Genomic DNA, 22,016 nt, shown 5'->3' on the forward strand with positions numbered 1-22,016 from the left:
CTTCTATTGTTTCACACGTGGATGAGCTCTTTTGCCTTCAAGATTTTAAGCTCCATTATATATGTATAGATTTCAAACCTCAAGACATGTCTATCATTAGATATACACACTCTTCATTTAAATAAGTGTCCACTATCTTATTTCAATCAATCAACATTTTTAGCCTATCAAAAAATGCTTGAAAATACAGCCCAACCTTTTTTTGTATTTTAGTCACCAAAAAGAGAAGGCATCTCTTATATAGCCTTTGCCCTTTGGGTAGGTCAAAATGGGAAAAAAATGAATCGTAAGTGCCATGGGCAGGCCAAAAATGTTGGCACAGCGGGCCAGGAGCCTGAGAACGAGAGCCCAAGGCTAACCGGCAGGGTTTGAGCCCACAACGTGGGCTTTGACATGGAAAGACAACTTTAAGAATTGAGCAGCGAGCTACCACAGGAATCGCCAAATTTTACGTAAACTTGTGTGTAGGGTAACACACCCAACTTAAGGCCACCTAAGAAAGGCGATGAATTGCGACCAGTCTGATGCACTGTTTTCAGCTTGGGAGGGTGCAATCAAAAGTTGAGCGCAAGGGCTATTAGCTGTAGAAGCGATGTCGCGAACACTGAAGGCTGCAGACGCACGAGATGGAACAAAATTCCATGTGTAACAAAAAACGCCATGAATAGGGAGATGCCATGGGGCATAAGTTGAGCCAATGAGCCACCAAGGCTTGAACTCGAGATCCAACGGCATGGATTCAATCGTCGCTTGCCCTAACCAACCCAGCACCCGCTTGATTGTGTCTCACACTTGGAGCAAAACGGCTTTATTTTAGGCAGTCCACGGGTCCCATCAAAGGGGGCTGGTTTTTTATTGGCCCCTTTACCCTACACTGTCACAAGAAGATTTAGAAATTTTCTCATATAGGAAAACGGAGTCTTTTTCAGAGTTTTTCATACAATCAGTGTTCGGGAAAAATGTGTCTCAGTTTAATATCGTGCCGTTTTTAATTTCAAAAATGCCGGTTGAGGGCAACGGGAAAGGGAGAAATTTCGCCCGAAAATAGAGAAAAATAGTGTAAAAACCCAAAAAATGACCTAATTTTCCAAAATTTCCTCTTGACAAAATGAAGAAAAGGAATTTTGTATGTTTGGAATAACGATTTTTCCCTAACACTGCATACAATGCATAACATCATGAGCTTCTTCTCCCCCCACCGGGCCCTGGCCCCAATCGTACCTAGTAGGCATGGAGTGCCTCTCACACAAAAGCTCATGATGTTGAGGTAAGTCACAATGTGGGAATCTGTCCAAGACTCATATGATGAACAGGAGACGTAGTGTTCCCTCAGGACTAAATAACACATAGTATTAATGAGGGGGGGGTAAGGGGATCGAGGGCAGAGAAGTGTGCGCACGAAAATCGGAGAGGTTGCAGCCGTAGATGGGCACTTAAAAACTAAACCCGGCCACAGATTAAACCCGGGCAACGCCTATGTTTTAAATATAAAACCTCAAAAACTCGTGCCATGGATACAACATGTGTGCGCGGGTGGAATGGTTACCCCATGCGTCACAATCTGGGCGACGAGGCTCTGGGTTCAAATCGAGTCGCCACCCGGGTTCTTTTTCGCGTTGACTTGCCGTGCCTCCGGGTTTAATCTACCTCGGGCTCCCCGCATCCACTTCCGCGCCGTCGATTCGCGTTGACTTGCCGTGCCTCCGGGTTTAATCTGCCTCGGGCTCTCAGCATCCACTTCCGCGCCGTCGATCCCCTTACCCCCCCCCTCTTTAATGTTATGTGTCACTTAGTGTCGTGGGTAGTGTTCACGCAAAGGAAGGCCCTTCGTGCAGTCAGGAGTGTGTAACGGCTGAACAGGGAGATGTACACGTCGATGTGGACAATGCTTTCTTGTTATTAGACACAACCATTTATTCCCGAGCTGGCCGGGAACTGATTGGAGAAGGAAGTTATCTTGGACTTACTGTAGACATCGCATTGTATTTCGTAAGAAGATGACGTATAAGTTACAGTCTCTATTTGCTAGCTAGTTATATAGCCGAGCGACTATAATTAAAAGCAAGCATGGGAGATCAGAGTGGCAATACGTCTAGCTGTTTGACACGGAAAGACACCTTTAAGAGCTGCAAATTTTAACAGATTAAAGTAAACTTGTGTCTGAAGTCTCATGAACAAGACAAGTCGTGTTCGTGTTCGTGCAGTTAGCAGGGTGTAAAGGCTGAGCAGGTAGATGTCTTCTTCACGCAAATATATGCAGCTTGAGAAACACGATGTGGACAATGCTTTCTTGTTTTTTGACGCAACCAATATATTATATATTCATTGTAGCATTGTCTTTTGTAAGAAGACTATTTTAATCTAGCCGAGCGACTATAACTAAGCCATGGGAAATCAGTGTGGCAATACGTCTAGCTGTGCGGCAGCAGACAAACCTGCAGCTGGTTATTGAATAAATTTTGTAGGCCTTTAGACTTTGAAATTTGAATAGTTGCGTTTCAAACTTGACACGTTGTTTTTTGTGAAATCTGTTCAGAAGAAGAAATCAATCGTGATCTTGAGTCGGGAAAAAAAAAAGAAATCATTGGTGACCCAATTCAGAGTGGCAATACGTCAGGTACGTTATTGAATAAATTTTGTAGGCCTTTAGATTTTGAATAGTTGCGTTTAAAATTTGACGTGTTGTTTTTTGTTTTAGAATTCGAAAAAATCATTGGTGACCTAATTCTGGGTAACTCTCAATGGACTAGACGACTAAAGCTAATAACTCTGGATTACCTGCAAATGGACATGGACTTCGTAGACAAGTGGATTAAATCTAAGGTATCTAGAACAATCAATATCTAGATCTTTTTTTTTGTTTTGAAATGATTTCACTCAACACAGTACAGCAGCCAGCTCGGTAAATTAGGTTGCACTTAGCCTAAAATCGGTCCCATGCAGGCTGAAAGATATGGGTGAAACCTCCTCAAATTTTCAAGATTTTAGTTATCCCACTTTAATTCTGAGTACGTACCTGCAAGAGAGCCAGAATTAGCATATCTATAGCTTGCACAGCCAACCGTTAAAAGGTCCAGTAAACTCGGATCGGGTTAGCTAGGAAGGGGGGAATCATAAACACAACGAACCATCCAATGTAAAGACGGTTTTCGGTTCTCAATCGCAAAAACAACACCCCATAAACTTAGGTTGCACGTTCGGGTGATTCTAAAGTTGGGGTTGATGATGATGATGGTCGGTTTTCGAGAGATGATGGTCTGTTGCGCTGGGGTGGGACGTGTCGATGGTCCGGCCTACCTCCCACGGCCAGCGCTTTGATAGAAAGCAAGCTCTCATAGTTTTGAACTGTAGCACAGATTACTCCCAGCCACCTCAGTTTTGGCTTTACTTTTAATTCGATCGAATGGTCGATATAACTGGGGCTAGAATGGAGATATGAGGTGGGAGCTCATGATATTGTTGAATACTGTACTAAGGGGAAAAAGAATGGAGAAAACGTTTGTTTTTCAGATGAACTTCATGTCATGCAGAGTACATGTGTGATTCTAACTCAACTGAATTGCTGCAAGTATATGAACAGACTTGGCTATCAAATTCTAAGGTCGACGATCATCTATTTGAGCCATGGCTACAAGCGGTATCTGAACTATGTCCACATGATTATCAACAACAGATGGCGTCCTTCCTGCACGATAAGGAAATCCTGCAGTCCGATAAGAAATATATCCCTCAAACATATCTATGGTTTGCTGCAAAGACAGCGGCCCTAGGCAACCACAAGGAACTGGTGCTTGGCCTCATCGACAAGCTCGACCCAAAAAGCGTATGTGTTAACGTACCACAAGCTACATGGCTTGTAATATATTCGTGGCTTTACATTATATGGCGGTTTCTTGTCAACCTCGATGAAGAAAAAGTGAGTAAGCTTTTCTCCTGCCTTTTTTCTTCTTTTCAATAAAGTCCTTTTGTATTGAGCTTAATAAGGTGCATAGAAGGTAGAAGCCTATGACATAATGAGGGGAAAGGCGGAAAATTTAATAACTTTTTTCCTTTTCAACTAGATAAATTTTAGGAAAAATTACCAAAATACCCCTCTAATTTGAGGAAATTCTCAAAATACCCTTCAAATTTCAAAAATTCTCAAAATACCCTTGTACCTATTTTGGCTGCATTGTTCAAGATTTTCTAATCTTCATTCGTTTTTGACAATTGAGATCCGTTTTTTAGCGTTTAGCATGTAATTTGTCACCAGTTACCATCGCAAAAAAGGCAATTATGTCTAAAAATAATGAAGCAATTTATCTCCAAAGCCTACATAACCAACTCAAATTGTAGTTTTAGCATCTTGTACGATAGACAATCACTCTTCTTGTGAAACCCTACAATAAATTTTATTTTTCGAGAAATTTACTCTCACAACCAGGGGTATTTTGGGAGTTTTGGTAAATTTGAAGGGCATTTTGGCAATTTATGACAAAATATCGAAGGTTTTTTCTTTAATTTTATTACAATTGAAAATAGATTTCCCTCATCAAAAGTGTAATTTGCCAATTATAGCTTCACGTTCTAATCTTTCACATACTATATATTGCACCTTTTCGTAAAATGAAAATATGAACTAGCTATATTTTGATCATCTACTATTATGGCATAAAAATTAGATTCTTAATAGCAAGAAACCATGGTAGTTGCTATCAAGAAACCCCTTTATATATATAGAGATATCACTATCTCACATTCAGTACATATTCTGCAATGAACTTAATGATAAATGCATCACCTATTGAGCAATGAGTAGATGCTCAATCACTTCATATGAATTTTTGTGAGCTTATCTCCCACGATACTAAGTGACATCGAAGAGGGTAGAACTGGGCTAGTGGGATTGATGGTACCTAGACCAAGCACAAATCACGAAGTAAATCAGTGTTGGCAAAGAAAGTGCCAGCCAACCGGACCCGGATTGTGCACTCACTATGAAAATATCAAAACGTCTACCGCACCTTTTTACCACGTTTTGTAGAGTGAGAGAGAGCCCAAAATGGGTAGGCACAATGTTATCTCATAGTCCACTTTGAAATCCAAGCATACAAATAAAGCTATAGGTTTTCAACTCAAGAATGTAACTTTCCCAAAGTTTAAGGGTGACGAATGAGAATCCAATAAGGATGCAATTTTGACCTTCTTATACAAGTGGCACGACATTCACGAATAGGGAGGTACCTTAGATCAGGAAACAACCACAGATACTAGTTTATCTCTAAAAGGAAATCGTACAAGTGTTGGATGCCTTTTCTGCTTGAGGCTAGCCAATGTCTTCGGATGAGTTCAAAATGGTTCTACGCAAGGAGCTCTTGGCAGACAACAAGCAATCAAATAAAAAGGATATCATGGGACACTTGTTGCATGGGTTGCATGTCTCTCATAGATTATATATCCAAGTATAGGGATATTACACTAATTGTGGATCATCTAAATGAATTCTAGAAGCAAAGGGCTTTTGTTCAAGGTCTCCAACAAGAATACAAGCTTCACATTAAGTATCCATATCCAAAAACATTGGATGAAGCAATTAAACATGCTGAGAAATTTGATGATGATCTACAAAAGGAAAAGAAGGATGGAGGCCACTCTAGCAACAATACTTGGTAGCATTCTAGTTTTGATTTCTCGTGTGTCAAAGGATACAAGAAGCGTGAAAGCCTTTTTTTTCATTTTTGAAAATGTCAAAGTTATTACTATCACCGGCACTTCATAGTGACATCTTGTACAAGCGTCGAATATATTTTTATGACCCGATGTTACTATCCTATAAAGTGAAGTACTTGTACGTGTACATCTCGCATAAGCATCAATCATCTTTTTATGAGGTACTTGCAATGCAAATTTGAACAGATCTTGCTTGCTAGCAATTAATATGTACTACTTAAGACAATGAAGGGGTCAAAACCAAGCGAATAGATGTCCATAAGGGGTCTCTCAAACTTCTATTGACTTGATTCCGACCTCCGGAGGCCCTAGGCTTAAAAAGGCTATATCTTGAGATAGAGATGTCATATTTGAGCGTTTTAACACTAGGTTGGTAACCTAACAGGACATAAAAGTGTCCTTTCAGGGTTTTGAAAAAAACCTCCAAAACCATAGTAGATCCACTCATTTTGTAAATTCCTTTCATGAGGTTATAGTTCAAGGCCTACTACACATGGAAAAAATAAGAAACTTGTAAAATTTCTCGTCTTTTGGTCACACCAAGCCTCCAAAGTTGATGAACCAGTACATTTTTATCAAAACAGTCATTTCTTACGTTTTTTTGCATAAAAATAAGATTAGGGATTTTTGTAGGACTTGAGATAAATTCCCTAGTTAACTTCAATGGGTTGGTGATCTAAACATATGATTGCTTTTCACTCACTATTTTTTGTTTTGCCAAAAGAAATAGGTACAAAAAAGTTAAATTTTTACCATTTTGCGAACCTATCATCAAAGTTTCTATACCTACGCTCAATACAAATAATATCTGCATGTTTTCTTAGTTCCCTATTGGCCTTTAGGTTCATAAGGAGCCATGGAACATGTCAAAATCATGATACATCTTTTACCAAGGGGAATCTTGGGGACAAAGATGAAGTGCTAAATACAACAAACATGAAAAAACTGGGTTCAACATTATGACCTGTAAAATCCCATTGAAACTATTCAATATCTACCCAAATTTGATCCTTATGACTAGATATGGTTACTACCTACAAAATTCATATAGTTGTCACAAGAAAATAGCAATATTGAGAAAGCTATACTTGATATACTAGAATGTTTTTTTTTCTTGTATACTTGAAAAAATCAACCATCATTGTGTACTATGAAAAATAGGGTATTAGGTGTCCCAAAACTCAAGGAATATTAGCTTTATGTCACAATATGCCACATAGAAAATCAAATCTGCATTTGGATATCATGAAAGACACCAAAAAAATCATAAAAGAGCTAAAATTGGCTAAAAAACAGGATTTGACAATTTTTGTAATTTGGTCATAACTTACAACATTAACATATATGTCTCCCTAGAAGCATCAGGACATGTTGAGGACTACTAAAGATAGTTCTCTAGCACTATAGACCTCACAAAACATGAGTTCTAGAGTGGTATAATTACCAAAAGTTGAAAAAAGCCAAAAACAAGGCCCGTTTTTTCACACAATTTAGGTTGAAAAATGTTGTGCAAGGACAAGGTTAAAGATGAAATTGATATTCCAAAAAAATGTGGAGTTTTTTTCAGCTTATGAGACAACTTTCTAGAAAGGTAGCGCCTCAAAATCCATTTTGTAACTCTTGACATAATTCAAGCAAAACGGTCACTTAACAAGACATAAAAGTGTCCCAGGACATAAAAGTGTCCCATTACCAACCTAGTGTTAAAGTACTATACTAAGGTATTTGGACGTTACAAATACATATGTGGTATTCTATTTGTACTTTGAAAACATCTCTTATGTGTTTTCTCTCATCGCACATCACATCACTCTTTAAGATTTATGGACATGGTTTTTTGTGCACACTTAAGTTGGGCTCTCAAAAAGCATCTTTTACGAGTATGCATTTAAGTGATTGAGTAAAATTTTACATATGTACTATGAGAAATACAATTTTAAAAAGTTAATTTTTTATTTTTCGAAATTACCTCTCTCTTTGCTGAGTTGGCATTTCTTACAAGGCCCAAAATTGAGTCCAAATTTCTCGTAATGATTGATCTCTTTCTTATTTGGAGCATACCAAGAAGGAAAAACTTTGCTAAAAAATTCTTTCTAATAAGCATTTAAAGAATGATTGTCCACGATTTCAAAATAAGCACGTAGAAGCATCCAAAGGGAAAGTGAAGGCTTTACACATGGTACAACACTTGACCCTAGATTCATCGCCAAAGATGTTGTGTCTTTGTAGCTATGTGGTAGTCCACTTTTGGTCCACATAGGTTGTTTTATATGCATGGCACTATTAACGAAGAGAGAGTTTGCATTTTAATGGATGATGGAGTGACTCATAACTTTCTTAATTACAAGCTAGTCAAGAAATTGAAGCTTCCCCATACTACTTGTTCTTATGGAATAGATGATTGGACATGATAAGGATGTTTGGGACACAATTTTACAAGGAGTTTAGCTTAATGTTTAGCTTAATGAAACTTGACTTGAAGTTCTAGGTCACGAACACGGGCAAAGCTGATGTGGTTCTGGGACATTAAGAATGGTTGCATAGTTTAGGAAATAATTTGCACTGCAATCATAAACATGATTACTTTTTGTCACTTTTCGTAGATGGAAAGCATGTGCATTTTAGTTTTTTTTGTTTCTTCTTGTGAAGAAGATAATGTGAATTCTAATGTGCAGTATGCTATGAATTCTTTAAAGACAGAACAAGATGTTCCTAAGGTTTGAGTTCTTTGTCCTCAAGCAAGGGAGAATTTAGATCCCAACCACCCTCTCAGGATGTGTAAATGTTATATCCAGCCATGTATCCATGATGTTGAGAATTCTCCTTAGGGGTAATTGTGTTGTGGTGGTAGCTTCTAGGGTGAAAACTGAAGCTCTCTTTTTGATGGGCATGCCCCATTCCCCCCTTATTGGTTCCCCCCATTTTAGGTATCAGAATCTAGCCCCTTCACACTTGTCCCGTGCTGTCTTTTTCATGGCACCCACCGTGGGTTCTTGTATAAGAAACATGGTTCGACAAAGGTAGCAACTCTTCAAACATAAGAGTTGTACCAATAGCTCATCGAAACCTAGCTCGACGCTCTGTTGCCTTGACAGCCTTGGTGCTACTGCATGAGCCAGGAGGGGCTCCCGGCGGGATGTCCCGGGGTCAAGGAGGGAGTGCTGAGCTGGGGAGGTTTTGGCTATCGTAGATCGGCATCGACTTGGACTAGTGCTTGGACGACCATCCATTTTTGGAATCAGGGCTGATGGTGGACAGGCAAAGCAGATGGTGTGAAAACCTCTACTCGCTCTGGTTTGTGTGTTGTTGTCCTTGTTTGGTTCTGGTGCTGCGAGGTTTTCTCAGCTACAGTGGTACGGTATGATGGAACTTTTGTTCAGTTGCGAGGACTGTGGAGGGTTAGGTTGCGTCTAGTTGGGCCTTGCTGTGGAGTCCCAGCTTCGTGGGTCTACTGCTTTGTAGGTTATTGGCTTCCTGGCAAAAAGCCTATGTATGGTCATTATTGGTTGTAGTTGTTTGGTCATACTGTATGGTTACGGCTCCATGTAAAATCCGAATGTACTTGTCTTGTATGCTTGGGAGTTTATGTTGTTCAGGGGTTCCCTAGAGGGTGAGGCTGTCTCGTGAGTGGAAGTCATGATAGTCTTGGTGGCACCCTTCGGGGTTATGTAACCGTTTCTTTTTTGTTGTCTGTGGTCGGATTGCGGTAGTATCCGTTGTGTATGAGCTCCATGGCTCGTGTTGAGCATGGACGGGATGTAATCTGTTTTGTTATTATGCTAATAGTAAAAACACTACTCACAGTTGTGAGTTTGGCAAAAAAAAAAAAAACATGGTTCGACAGAGGGGCGGGCCTACGTTTAGCTTGCGTTTTACCCTTCCTGCGAGGTTGAAGAGTTGGGGAGCTCATAGGCGACGCCTGTCGGCAGGGGGCAAGCTGAGGCAGGATGGTGGCGTCGCGCCGATGTCAAGCTAGTGGCTCTGGTGGTGGGGTTTTGCCCTGGTGGGGGCCTTCTTGTTGGAATTAGGGTTGCAGAGAAACACACACAGCTTGGAGAAGACGAAGGAAGCTCAAGGCACACAATAGAGAGTGTATTCCTTAGTGTGCAATGGAAAGATAGATAGCCCTAGAGTGATGGGCGTATATACAATGCACGGGGGAAAAAACCTCCTAAAGAGGGAAAAAATGCCCCGGCGGTCCTAGTGTGTTCACACACATCACTACCACATGTATATGGTAACAAATCCCCCCTGGAGTGATGCGGTGAACGAGAGCTGGCACATGAGTAAAGGGAAGTGCCATGCCCTGAGGACAGGATCAGTCCACAAAGGGGAGTAAGCCCAAAGCTTTGCGGAAAGCTTCAAGCTTCTCACGAGACAATGCCTTTGTGAAAAGATCTGCAAGGTTGTCCTGTGTTGGCACATAAGCCAAGCTGATCTCTCCTGCTGAGAGCCTCTCCCTGACATAGTGGTAATGCACCTCAATGTGCTTTGTGCGAGCATGAAAAACTGGGTTCCTCGCAACTGCCAATGCGCTCTGACTGTCAGTGTAGATAGTGTTGGCAGTGTCCTGTCCAACACCCAAGTCAGCCATAAGGCGTCTGAGCCATACACACTCAACCGTAGCTGTGAAGACTGCCCTGTACTCAGCCTCACAACTCGAAGTGGCCACAGTAGGTTGCTTCTTGCTCAACCATGATATACATGAACTGCCAAGCATGAAACAAAAACCACTTGTGGACACTCGCGTGTCAAAACAACCAGCCCAATCTAAGTCCGAAAAAGCATGTAAGTCTGGCGGCAATGATCCCCCCTTGGGATAAAACAAGCCAAGATGTAAAGTGCCACTAAGGTAGCGGAAAATCCTCTTGACAGCCTGCCAATGCTTAGACCCTGGGCTATGCATAAATCTGCTGACCTGCGAGACTGCAAACTGAATATCTGGCCTCGTGTTGCATACATAAATGAGGCAGCCAACAGCAGTTTGGTAAAGAGTGACATCAGCAGGATCGCCAGCATCATGTAGACTCAACTTCAAACATGTTTCCATGGGAGTGGCAATAGGTTTGCAATCCTCAAGTCCAAACTTACATAGCAATGTCTCTATGTAACTTTTCTGACACAAGGCAATACCACCATCACACTGCTTAAACTGTATACCCAAGTAATGATGCAACAGCCCCAAATCTTTCATCTTGAAAGTAGCATTCAAATCAGCCTTAAATTCAGCAATATGTCTCTCATTTGGTCCAGTGATCAGCAAATCATCAACATAAAGAACCAGAATGAGAAATACATCATCCTCACGCTTTACATACAATGTGCTTTCTGTTGGACTGTTACGAAAGCCTCGTTTAACCAAATGAGTGTCAGATTTCTCATACCAAGCACGAGGAGATTGCTTCAACCCATACAAAGCCTTCTTACATTTGCACACTTTGTCCTCTTGTCCTTTTATGACAAAACCGCGAGGCTGCGTTACATAAACTTCCTCAAATATGTCACCATTCAAGAAAGCAGTAACAATGTCTGATTGATGTACATCCCAACCAAAATGAGCTGCCAATGCACATAGAAAACGCACAGTAGTCATACGACAAGTGGGAGCAAAAGTCTCTTCATAATCTATGCCTTTTTGTTGTGCATAACCCTTTGCAACAAGTCGAGCCTTATGGCGATCGATCTCACCATCCGGCTTGCGTTTCAACTTGTAAACCCACTTCGTACCAATGGCCTTTTTGCCAGGAGGCAAATCACATAAAGTCCATGTGTCATTCTCTATAAGTGCATCATATTCTGATTTCATGGCAGCAATCCAATTTTCTGAATTCTGTGCTTCATCAAAAGACAGAGACTCCTCAACATCATGTAAACTAGACACAGCCAAAGCATAACAATCTGATGCATAAGATGCATGGCGAGAGCCTGAACGAGTACGACTAGATAAAGGTGCATCCAATTTACTGTCACCCAAAGTGTGCACCAGCCATTTTGGCATACCTCTAGCCTGCTCATTTTCAGCCCTTTCCTCATCAAGTACATCATGTACATCTGCATCAGTAATAGGCTGTTCTAAAACATTTTCAGAAACCCCCATAGGCTATACATTTGCCTCATTGGAACTTACATTCGTATTTCCACCACTGAAAAGAGGCAACAAAGTGTCATAAATGTCCTGTGAGCTTACATTACTGTCTCTAGTACATGACAGCAAGGGTTGAACAGAATCTTCCACAAACACTACATCCCATGAAACCAAAATACGTTTTGTTTGCGGATGATACAACCTGTAACCTTTGCTTTCAGCACTATAACCAACAAAAATACATTTGACAGCCTTATCATCCAATTTTCTGCGCTGCACTTGTGGCACCAAAGCATATGCCAAACAGCCAAAAACACGCATGTGCTCAATAGAAGGTTTTCTATCATGCCATGCTTCATATGGAGTAATAGACTGCAAATCTTTCGTAGGACACCTGTTAAGTACATAAGTGGCACACATGATGGCCTCAAGCCAAAAAGAATGCGGCAAAGCTTGACTTTTGACCATACATCGTGCCATTTCCGTTAGTGACCTGTTTTTCCTCTCAGCAACACCATTTTGCTAAGGTGTATAAGGCACTGTACATTGGTGTTTTATCCCACGACTAGCCAGAAATGCATTAAATTCATGAGACATATACTCCCCCCCTCGATCGGAACGGAGGGTGCCCATAGTACATTTTGAGACATTTTCAGCCATAGCCAAAAATTGTTTGAAGCACATAAAAACTTCGGACTTTGCTTTAAGCGGAAATACCCATGCATGCCTGGAGTAATCATCAATGAAAGTCACGAAGTACAGGTAATTGCCCAAGGACGGAGTTTGCATGGGCCCACAAACGTCACTATGCACAAGCTGCAACCTGCATGTGGCCCTAACTGAACCATCCTTTGGAAACTTAGAACGCTGCATTTTACCCAGAATACAGCCTTCACAAACATGTTTGATAGGTGCTTCAAGAGGCGGCAAAGAAGCAACCATATCAGATTTCTGCAAACGCAGCAAACTGGCAAAATTCAGATGACCAAAACGTGCATGCCAAAGTTTTGCATCTGAAATAGCCCTTGAATCTGCAACAGCATTTGCAAAATTTTGTCCACACTTGTCATACAAAGTGAGCTTATACAGCCCACAGCACAAAAGCCCAGATGCAACAATTTCATCACCAAAACTGAGATCATGAACTGTACATCTGTCATCCACAAATTTGACTACAAGTCCAAGTCTAGCAAGTGCGGATACAGACAAGAGATTCTTCTTGATCCCAGGTACATAAAGTGCATCAACAAGTGTGAAGGAACTGCCATTAGCAGCAGTGAGCACAATCTTTCCAACTCCCTGAACTGGATAAGAGGCGTTGTTGGCACAAGTGACTGAATTCCCATGAGGGACAGACTCGAGAGAGGTAAACAATTCACGATGTGAGGTAATGTGCTTTGTAGCACCACTGTCGAAATACCACACATGTGAATCTGCAGCAACTGACAAGCATGCATCATGGACAACAGGATTGTAAGTGCACTCTGCGCTAAAAGCCCATTCTGCATCAACATCAGCATCACAATCTCCTTTCACAGAAGACTCAACAATGGCTGCATTTGTAGTGGAACCAGCATTTGCAGTGGAACCACCCTCTTTCTTCTTAGCCTCTTTGGCCTTCAACTTAGGACACGACTTGATCAAGTGATCATTGGCTTTACAATAATGGCAACGCATCTTCTTTTTGCCCTTATCACTAGAATTGCCAGACGAAGTGCTGCCAGCAGAAGCATTAGGAACAGAATTTTTGCCACTCGCAGTAGAACCATAAGAAGTGGCTGCATTACTGTTACCACCCTTTCTTTGAGAAGCAATAAAAGCCTGTTCAACTGCACGCTGCCTAGTCCTGTTTTTTCTAGAAAGTGACTCTTGCAACAGCAATGTGCATAATGCATCAAACTTGACAACTTCAGGATTTCCTTGGGTCATCAGTCTCCAAGTACTAGCAAAAGTCTGGTAGGAATCTGGTAAGGCATCAAGAACAGTCTGCACAAGGGAACTGTCAGAAATGACTTCACCTGCAGAAATGAGTTGCTCATTGATATCCTTGACACTAGCAAGGAAAGTGTCCATATCATCTTCCTCATGCATAATCTTCGACTCTAGCTCTTTACGCAGCAAAGCAATTTTAGCCTCATTGCGGCTTGCATAAAGACCTGCTAGAATATCCCAAGCCTGTTTTGCAGATTTTGCTGAACGGATGTGAGGAATAATGGTGCACTTCACAGACAACGCAATCAATGCATGAGCCTGCGCATCCTTAACATCCCAACGAGCTTGTTCTGCTGTAGGCAAAACAACTCTAACAGCTGCAATCCTTGCAGCAAGACCTGCAACATCCTCAATATCGCCTACATCTTCAGAACCAGAACGTACATCAATGCCCTGCACAATGTTCCAGACACCTTTTGACACAAGAACGTGTTGCATCATATAAGCCCACATAGGGTAGTTGTCCCCATCCAACCTGTCCTCAGCAGCAAACATCTTGAACACATCTGTGTTGTTGTTGTCAGCCATGGTAAATGCTGCACCTGATGTGAAAACTGCCCGAAAATAGGAGAAATGGAGCGGGAACAACTTGTGCTATATAGCACAAACCGTAGAAGACTATAAGGCACCTGTTATGCAGAAAACGGCACTGACAGAAAATTTGCACAAAATGACGAAATAACCTGTGTAGTACTGCCCGTAGTGGAAACGGAGGCCGAAATGAGCCCAAATCAAAATTCTGAGCAGACCAAGCTCTTCGAGCCCTCCCAAAATATTTGTCGACCTGCGAACGCTTGCCAAAGCTCACTGAAATCGGAGAAAGTGAGCAGGCGTGTGCTGGAGCAGCTGGCGACTAAGCCCGGGAGGACGTGACCTGCTCTGATACCAATTGTTGGAATTAGGGTTGCAGAGAAACACACACAGCTTGGAGAAGACGAAGGAAGCTCAAGGCACACAATAGAGAGTGTATTCCTTAGTGTGCAATGGAAAGATAGATAGCCCTAGAGTGATGGGCGTATATACAATGCACGGGGGGAAAAACCTCCTAAAGAGGGAAAAAATGCCCCGGCGGTCCTAGTGTGTTCACACACATCACTACCACATGTATATGGTAACACTTCTGGCGGTCGCTTCCCCAGCATTGGCATGCCCTCTCTTTCCCCCTAAATTTTTGCCTGCAGGGAGAGGCCATCCTCCCTCCTCTTTCCCAAGAGGCATTGGTGGCCAGATCTTATGATGCTTATCTTGCAGGGTGGACTCGTTGTGGCAGAATGTGCCTATCGTGGTGGCACATGTGAATGGTCCTTGGAGGGGTGTGCTTCCTCTTAAAGCTTGGCTTCTGTGCTACTCGGCTCGATCGACGCTGTGACTGCTCATCCTGGAAGTTGGGGCTGTTGGTTCTTCTTTCGACTTGTGTTTTTGCTGGTATGTGTTCCTTCGGCTTTAATCGGTTGTATGCTTGCTGGTTGGGGCCTGGGCATGGTCTGCCCTCGTTTATAAGTGACACGGGGTGTCACTCGAGAAATCAACGGCGGGGGCAAATTTTTGGCGAGGCGGAGAGGAGAGCTTTGGGCGGTCGGATCAACGCAACGGGGGGGGACAAGAGTTATATAGTACAGGCCTCGCATAGCTTTCAACGTGGCGCGCTAGGCGAGATGGATTGAGTGTGGGTGTGTGAAGGGGTAGGTCGTAGGGTCAAACCCCGATAGCGGATGAGGACCATTCTTTTTTGTGCTTCCTCGAAATGAATCGACGGTGGATCCGTTGCTCGCCGTTGATCCCTTGAATCAATCCCGTGTCACCTATTAACGAGAATGGTCTGCCTTGTGGGAGGATCTTGTATCAGTTAAAGTCTTCCGTGTAAAAAGCCTACATATCTGGATTGTGTTGTGGTTTTATGGGGTGTTTATATCATGTAACCATGCATATGATGAACGTTTGTGGTGCTTTTGTACCGTCTGAGCATGGGTTTTATGTACTTTTGTATAGCTTTAATACAATATCACTCACTCGTTTTGAGTGAGTATATATGACATTAAAAAAAAAAAACCATGGTTCCTTAGCCCTGTACTCTCTCTGTCTTTTTATTATGATTTCTGCTTTTGTAGAAAAATAAATAAAAGGTAATCAATAAACCGTCTTAAAATTAAAAAGGTAAATTTATTATATATATAAGATTAAGGGTAAGGTCTTGAAATTAAATAAAAAATGGTATAATTTTAATTTGTCTCGTTTTATGTGAAGCTGCGTCCTACAGTTCGCGATTGGCAATATATCTTGTCACTTACAGAATATTCCCGTGATGAAAAATATTTCCCTTGTGATGGATGGACATCCTTACATTTTGCTGCTGCATGGGGAGATGCCAAGTGCGTGGAGAAATTGCTCAAAGTGCCGAACAGTATTGTCCAGGTGAAGGCGAAGACCAAAACATTAAAAGGCTATACGCCATTACATTTAGCAGCTTACCATGGGAATGTTTCCATTGTGAAGTTACTTCTACAGGCGGATGCAGGTGGGAGTAAAGTAAAAGACAGCAAAGGGCGCACACCACTTCACCATGCTAGTGAGCGAGGGTGTTTGGATTCAGTAAAAGCATTGTTGGATAAGGACGTGGATGCAGTTGATGAAAATGGAATGACCCCTTTACACCTTGCCAGCTGCCGAGGTCATAGTGCAGTAGTGAGAGAGCTGTTGTGTCATGCACATCGACCCGATAAACAATGTGACAAGAACCTTACTGCAACGATCAACAGACTATTCATCCCCGTCCTTCTTAAAGAAAGAAGGGAACATGTGTGGAATAGCCGGTTTTCCATCCCCAACCCCGTCCTTGAGTCTTGTTTCGCTCCCAATGCCGTCTTCCTAGAACCTAACCAACTGCAGTCAGAAGTATGGTGCCCTGGAGGATTCAATGCTCTACATTTTGCTGTTGTTTATGGAGGCAAGAGCACCGTGACGGAGATCTTGCAAAAATATGCCTGGCTGGACGAGGATAAACTTATTATACTACAGTCGGCTAAAGACAGCTTAGGTCTCACTCCTGTTGATTGGGCCCAAGCTATGGGAGCACTTGAATCATATAGCAAAAGCAACTTGCTGGTGCAGCCCATCAATTTTGAAAAGGCCAAAACGTACGGCCATCATATTAGGAAAGCCGAGCAAGAGAGAAGGAAACTAGAATGGGCAATTGACATGACCGAGGCTATACTAAGCAGAAGATGGCTTGCAGCGGGATGCATAGCGCGCCGTGGGGTGACAGATAAAATCGTAATTGACAAAGCTGTGTGGGACCATCTAGAGAACGCAATCACTGTGGTATTGAAGCATAGGTGCACGAAAGAATATCGTAAGGATCTCATTGAGAGGATGCTGGCGGAGTTGGTGAGTAGGGAGGCTTTCTCCGAGAGTAGCTTAGTAATGCACAGTTTCGTGAAATGGGCAATTAAGCAGGAGATGGTGCATCTAGTGAAGGAGATTGTGGAAAACACTAGGAAGGTAGGTATCTTCCTGACCAGTACTATGGAGGTGGACCATTACGGCATGATTGATCAATCATCTGATAATGACTCTCCACTGGAGGCAGCCAGTAGAATAAAGGGAACAAAGGGATCACAAATGGTGGCAGCGATAGAGGAACAGGCAGAGGTGAAGAGGATTCTACTTGAAGACCGGCGGGTGTACGTTGAATATTCCAACACAATCTTGGTAGGGGCGGTGCTGGTAGCAGCACTGGCATTCCAAGGGTGGGTGCAGACACCGCAAGGGTATGCAGGGATGCCACTAGACTCATCCAGCAAGGGCATGCTACTCTTTGCACGCTGCAACAGCTTGGGTTTCTTCTTCGCGATGGGGGCATTCATGGCCGGTGCGGTGGGTGCGATGCCACCGAAAAGTGGCGAGTTTGTTAAATACAGCGAGAAAGTGATTCGAGCAGCGTGTGTGGCCAGCCTCCTCATGGCGGTGGCGGTGGCATGTCAGGTGGTGGACTTCCCTTTGACTTATGTTTGCCCACAGTGTTCAACATTATGAGCTTCTACAGGCTAGGCGTAGCATAGGTAGCTACGTGCGGTGGGGGGACTGTCCTCTCCAACATCTAGCGCGGTGGGAGGACTTCCCCAACCGCCACATGGTTAGATATGCTACGCCTTGCCTAGAGACGCTCATGATGTCGTCTTAAGTTGTAACGTGGGAATTTGTCTAAAACTTCTTGTGTGCAGGTGGTGGGCTTTGCCAGCGCCCTGGTAGCCATTCAGTCGGGTGGCCGACACAATATTGAAGACATGCTCGTCTCCAGCAAACTCGGGACCATCATCATTTTCATCCTCTCCGCCTGGTTTCTTGCTCGCCTCAACAACGTGATAAATATTTTCTGGCTGCTTCTGGAAGCTCTGCCCAGAACCTTGCACCACATGTTCATGGTCATGTTTAACTTCTGGCACACATTCGGAAAGTCCCCACCCTTTCGGCGCTTTGTCCTCTATCCTTTCTATGGACTTGTGTTATACCCACTCCCTTCTAACCTTCGTCAACGCGTCAGAGACATAACTGGCTCCGCCTACTCGAAATTTCAATCAATTACTCATTATTTCAAGTCTAAATTAGACGCTCTCAGAAAATCTATCGACAGCTGGTTGGAAAAGCAACAAGATTTGTACGAAGGAAAGGAAGGTAATGAACTAAAACTTGAGCCTAAGTTCTAAGGTGTAACTCGAATGTGTTGCATTCGGGATCGACTCGTTTGTGTTTGAGCCTTGTGGTGGTAGGACGTTTCTCTTGGGAGCCTATGGTTTGCTATTGTCATGCTTCATTTTGTCTTTCTGTGTACTCGACATATTGCGGGTTCATGTAAAAGCCAAGATGTTTGTAGTGTTTTTCTCCATCAATATACATAGCGCCTATTGAGCATTGTTTGTAATTAGAAAAAGAAAATCAAAGCTTGAGTTTTAAGGTGGTAAAATATAAGTTTATAATTATTTAAATTTGAGTCATACCTCCTAAATCAACGAAGAGAGAACAATTTGGATGTCTTATTTTTAACAAAGACCTTCAAAAAATCAAAATGCGATCAGACTCGAGTCACAACTTACTTGTCGTGCTTTTTCTACAAATGTAGATGCTTATCAATGCAAAGATAATTGATGCAACCATTCTTGTGATGTTTGCCATCTGTATGTTGGTTTTAGAATCTAGCTAAGATCCTCTTTTAATGTTCTAGCCTCGAGTGCAGGTGTGAGTACAAGCTATCGATTGTGAGAAAGCACAGCACACACAAGAGAAAAGGGACCAAATGTAGATAATCCATACGTTGTCGTGTCGTGGCACGTGCATAATGTGAAAATTAAAATATTTACCTCACTCTCAATGATTTTGTTATGTGGGACCAAATGCTATGATGTACATAGTGTGATATATGCGAAAATAGATGCCACGACTACAACCGTGTACATACCTTGTTGGGCAGACGAGGCGCTAGACATGGCACTATGGCATGCTTTTTTACATAAATATATGCCTATTTTGCTTTAGAAATGTACAAATTTCAAGTGTATCGAAGCGGCATGCTCGTTTTGCCTAGAAAGTTCAATGCGGACAATCTTGGCAAAAAATAGCAAGTTTCGTACACTGGCATAAAAGACGTGTCCAAAGTACTTACCAAGTGGAAAAATGTGGTTCAACATGAAATTTGAACCCAATGGGATTTTTTCACAATTTTAGAGATTTTTTTCAGCTCGTTTGAGCTTTTTACGGATAGAAAGGGACATTTTTTGTCTAAAAATGGTTAAAAATGGCCTTAAAATGGTCAAAAATAGCTCAAAATAGCTACATGGCTTGTAATATATTCCTGGCTTTACATTATATGGCGGTTTTTTGTCAACCTCGATGAAGAAAAAGTGAGTAAGCTTTTCTCCGGCCTTTTTTTCTTCTTTTCAATAAAGTCCTTTTGTATTGAGATTAAAGAATTGGATAGAAGGTAGAATTACACGATGAAACACAAGTGACTGAGCTTTTCTCCTGCCTTTTTCTTCTTTTCAATGAAGGCCTTTCGTACTAAGACTAAAAAGTTACATAGAAGGCAGACTTACACATAGCCTCTGACATAATGAGGGGGAAGGGGAAAATTTTCTAACTTTTGTCCTTTTCAACACTGATTTGCCTCGTGATTTGTGCTATTTGGTGTCGATACCATCACTCCCACTAGCACAGTTCCACCCTCTTCCATGTCAGTTAGTGTCACGGGAGATGAGCTCACAATAATTCATATGAAGTGGTTGAGTATCTACTCAATAGGTTATGCATTTATCTGCATTAAGTTCATCGCAGAATATGTAGTGAATATGAGATAGTGATATCTCTAAAAATCTCTACCTCACTCTTAATGTTTATGATGTGTGGGACCAAATGCTATAATGTACATAGTGTGATATATGCGAAAATGAATGTCATGGTTGTAGTCGTGTACACACCTTGCCGGGCGGGCGAGGCACTAGACGTGGCACTATGACATGCTTTTTTCCATAAATATATGCCTATTTTGCTTTAGAAATGTACAAATGTCAAGTGTATCGAAGTGGCACACTCGTTTTCCCTAGAAAGTTCAATGCAAGCAATCTCGGCCAAAAAATGCAGGTTTCGTGCATTGGGAAAAAAGACGTGTCCAAAGTGCTTACCAAGTGGGAAAATGAGGTTCAAGATGAAATTTGAGTCCAATGGGAATTCTCCATAAATTTAGGGATTTTCTCTAGCTCGTTTGGGCTTTTTACGAACAAAAAGCGACTTTTTTGGGCAACAATGTCCTTAAAATGGTCAAAATAGCCTAAAAATAGCTCAAAATGCTAGATCAAAGATGGCACTGTCATTGCCTTAGTTGTGTGGGAAATTTTGGAGCCAAGAAGGAGCTCATTTGGGCATATGATCAAGGAGATATAGCCATTCCTTTACAGGGTGCTAGTGCAGTCCCGTGCTGCTTCCACTACATGGTTGAGGCTATGAGGCCTCCAATTAGGGTTTCCTCTCCTCAAATAACTACTTGGGCTTCTTCAATGAAGTACTGAAGCTTCCATGAAATGGTCACTAGGAGGAATCGAAGCGTCATTTTTGGGTTTTTAACAAGTCGAATGAGCATTGCATTTGTGCAATTGGGAGCGAAGCTATACCTAATCTTCACACACACAAGAGTTTTGAGTTAGTATTGGTTATTTTTCAAAGTGGAGATTTCATGGATGGAGTTTTGTTCTTTTTAAGTGTGTTTCTGGCTCCAAATCGTCTACGCCTTGCTTGATTTTGCTACGAATCCTCACAATCAAAGACCCAACGCTTTCCTAGTCACACTGCGCACTTCTTGACACATTTTTGGTGAACCCGCCGACGCGAAGTAGGCTAGGATGAGGGTTCAAAAGATTCATTGAAGGTCTCAAAATAAAGTTTTAAAGCTATGGAGCAACAAGAGCAATAGGGGGTTTGGTTTGATCCAGTCACAATGCAAATGTTTCAAGCTTTTATAGTGTTTATGCAGGAGTGGCAAGTTGCAGAAAGGAGAGAGCTCTCCTCAACCAAAGCACTTCAATCTGTGGTGAAGAAGATGGACCAATTCAAAGGTAAAGATGTAACAAAGTATCTTTGTGGATATGTAAAGGAGATGGAGCTTCATCGAGTGCCCTAAGAAGAGATGGTGCAAAGTTTTGAACTTGTTGTGGTTCCCGAGATTAGAGAGCATGTAAGGGAAATTAGAAATGAGCATGGGGCAACTTGGGAAGCATTCAAATCAGCCTTGAAGGAAGAGTATTTCATGGAGGACTCCAAAAGGGTAACAAAGAGGACTTTTTTAGAGTGGATAGTATGGCCAAAAGAGGGGCTCTCGCCTATCGAACTTCTAAGGAAATTCGAACGCCGTTATGATCAACTTTCGAGGACCAAAAAGGCTAAATAAAAATTGTCAGTTAAGAAAGAGTTGATTCAAAATATATTGAGTACCGATCTGACACAAGGAGAAAGAATGGAGTACTTAGCAATGTTGGACAAGTTTCCAAATCTTTTCATCACTTCATATCAAGAAATAAGGGGTTTTGTTGGAGATCCTGTGAAGATTGAACTAGTTGAAGGGCAAAGGCAATAAGGCAGAAAATTAAGAAGGATGGGTAAGGAGCAAATGAATGCTTTAAAGAAAGAAGTGGATAAGACTCTCTGTCCGCTGTGGACGTGCAAACTGCTAGTTGACTCCTGCTTTCGC

General features: G+C 42.0%; 1 protein-coding gene across 6 annotated transcripts; it reads left to right on the forward strand.

The window, feature by feature from the left end:
- Positions 1–2,335: 2,335 nt before the first annotated feature.
- LOC147417056 (uncharacterized) lies at positions 2,336–18,704 on the forward strand. Of its 6 annotated transcripts, none has more exons than XM_086507809.1 (7): positions 2,336–2,444; positions 2,537–2,617; positions 2,699–2,823; positions 3,581–3,916; positions 16,031–16,198; positions 16,280–17,767; positions 18,007–18,704. In XM_086507809.1, the coding sequence occupies exons 1-7, from the start codon at positions 2,387–2,389 to the stop codon at positions 18,487–18,489; spliced, it is 2,739 nt and encodes a 912-aa protein (XP_086363935.1). In that variant the 5' UTR covers positions 2,336–2,386; the 3' UTR covers positions 18,490–18,704. The 6 variants fall into 6 exon arrangements, with proteins under 6 accessions (XP_086363935.1, XP_086363936.1, XP_086363934.1 ...); XM_086507810.1 differs by having other exon boundaries at positions 16,292–17,767; XM_086507808.1 differs by having other exon boundaries at positions 16,031–17,767.
- The last annotated feature ends 3,312 nt before the right edge of the window (positions 18,705–22,016 follow it).

The sequence above is a fragment of the Adiantum capillus-veneris genome, unplaced genomic scaffold (genome assembly GCF_014529385.1).
Source record: "Adiantum capillus-veneris isolate H3 unplaced genomic scaffold, ASM1452938v2 Hic_scaffold_325, whole genome shotgun sequence".
In the NCBI taxonomy this organism is placed as follows: domain Eukaryota; kingdom Viridiplantae; phylum Streptophyta; class Polypodiopsida; order Polypodiales; family Pteridaceae; genus Adiantum; species Adiantum capillus-veneris.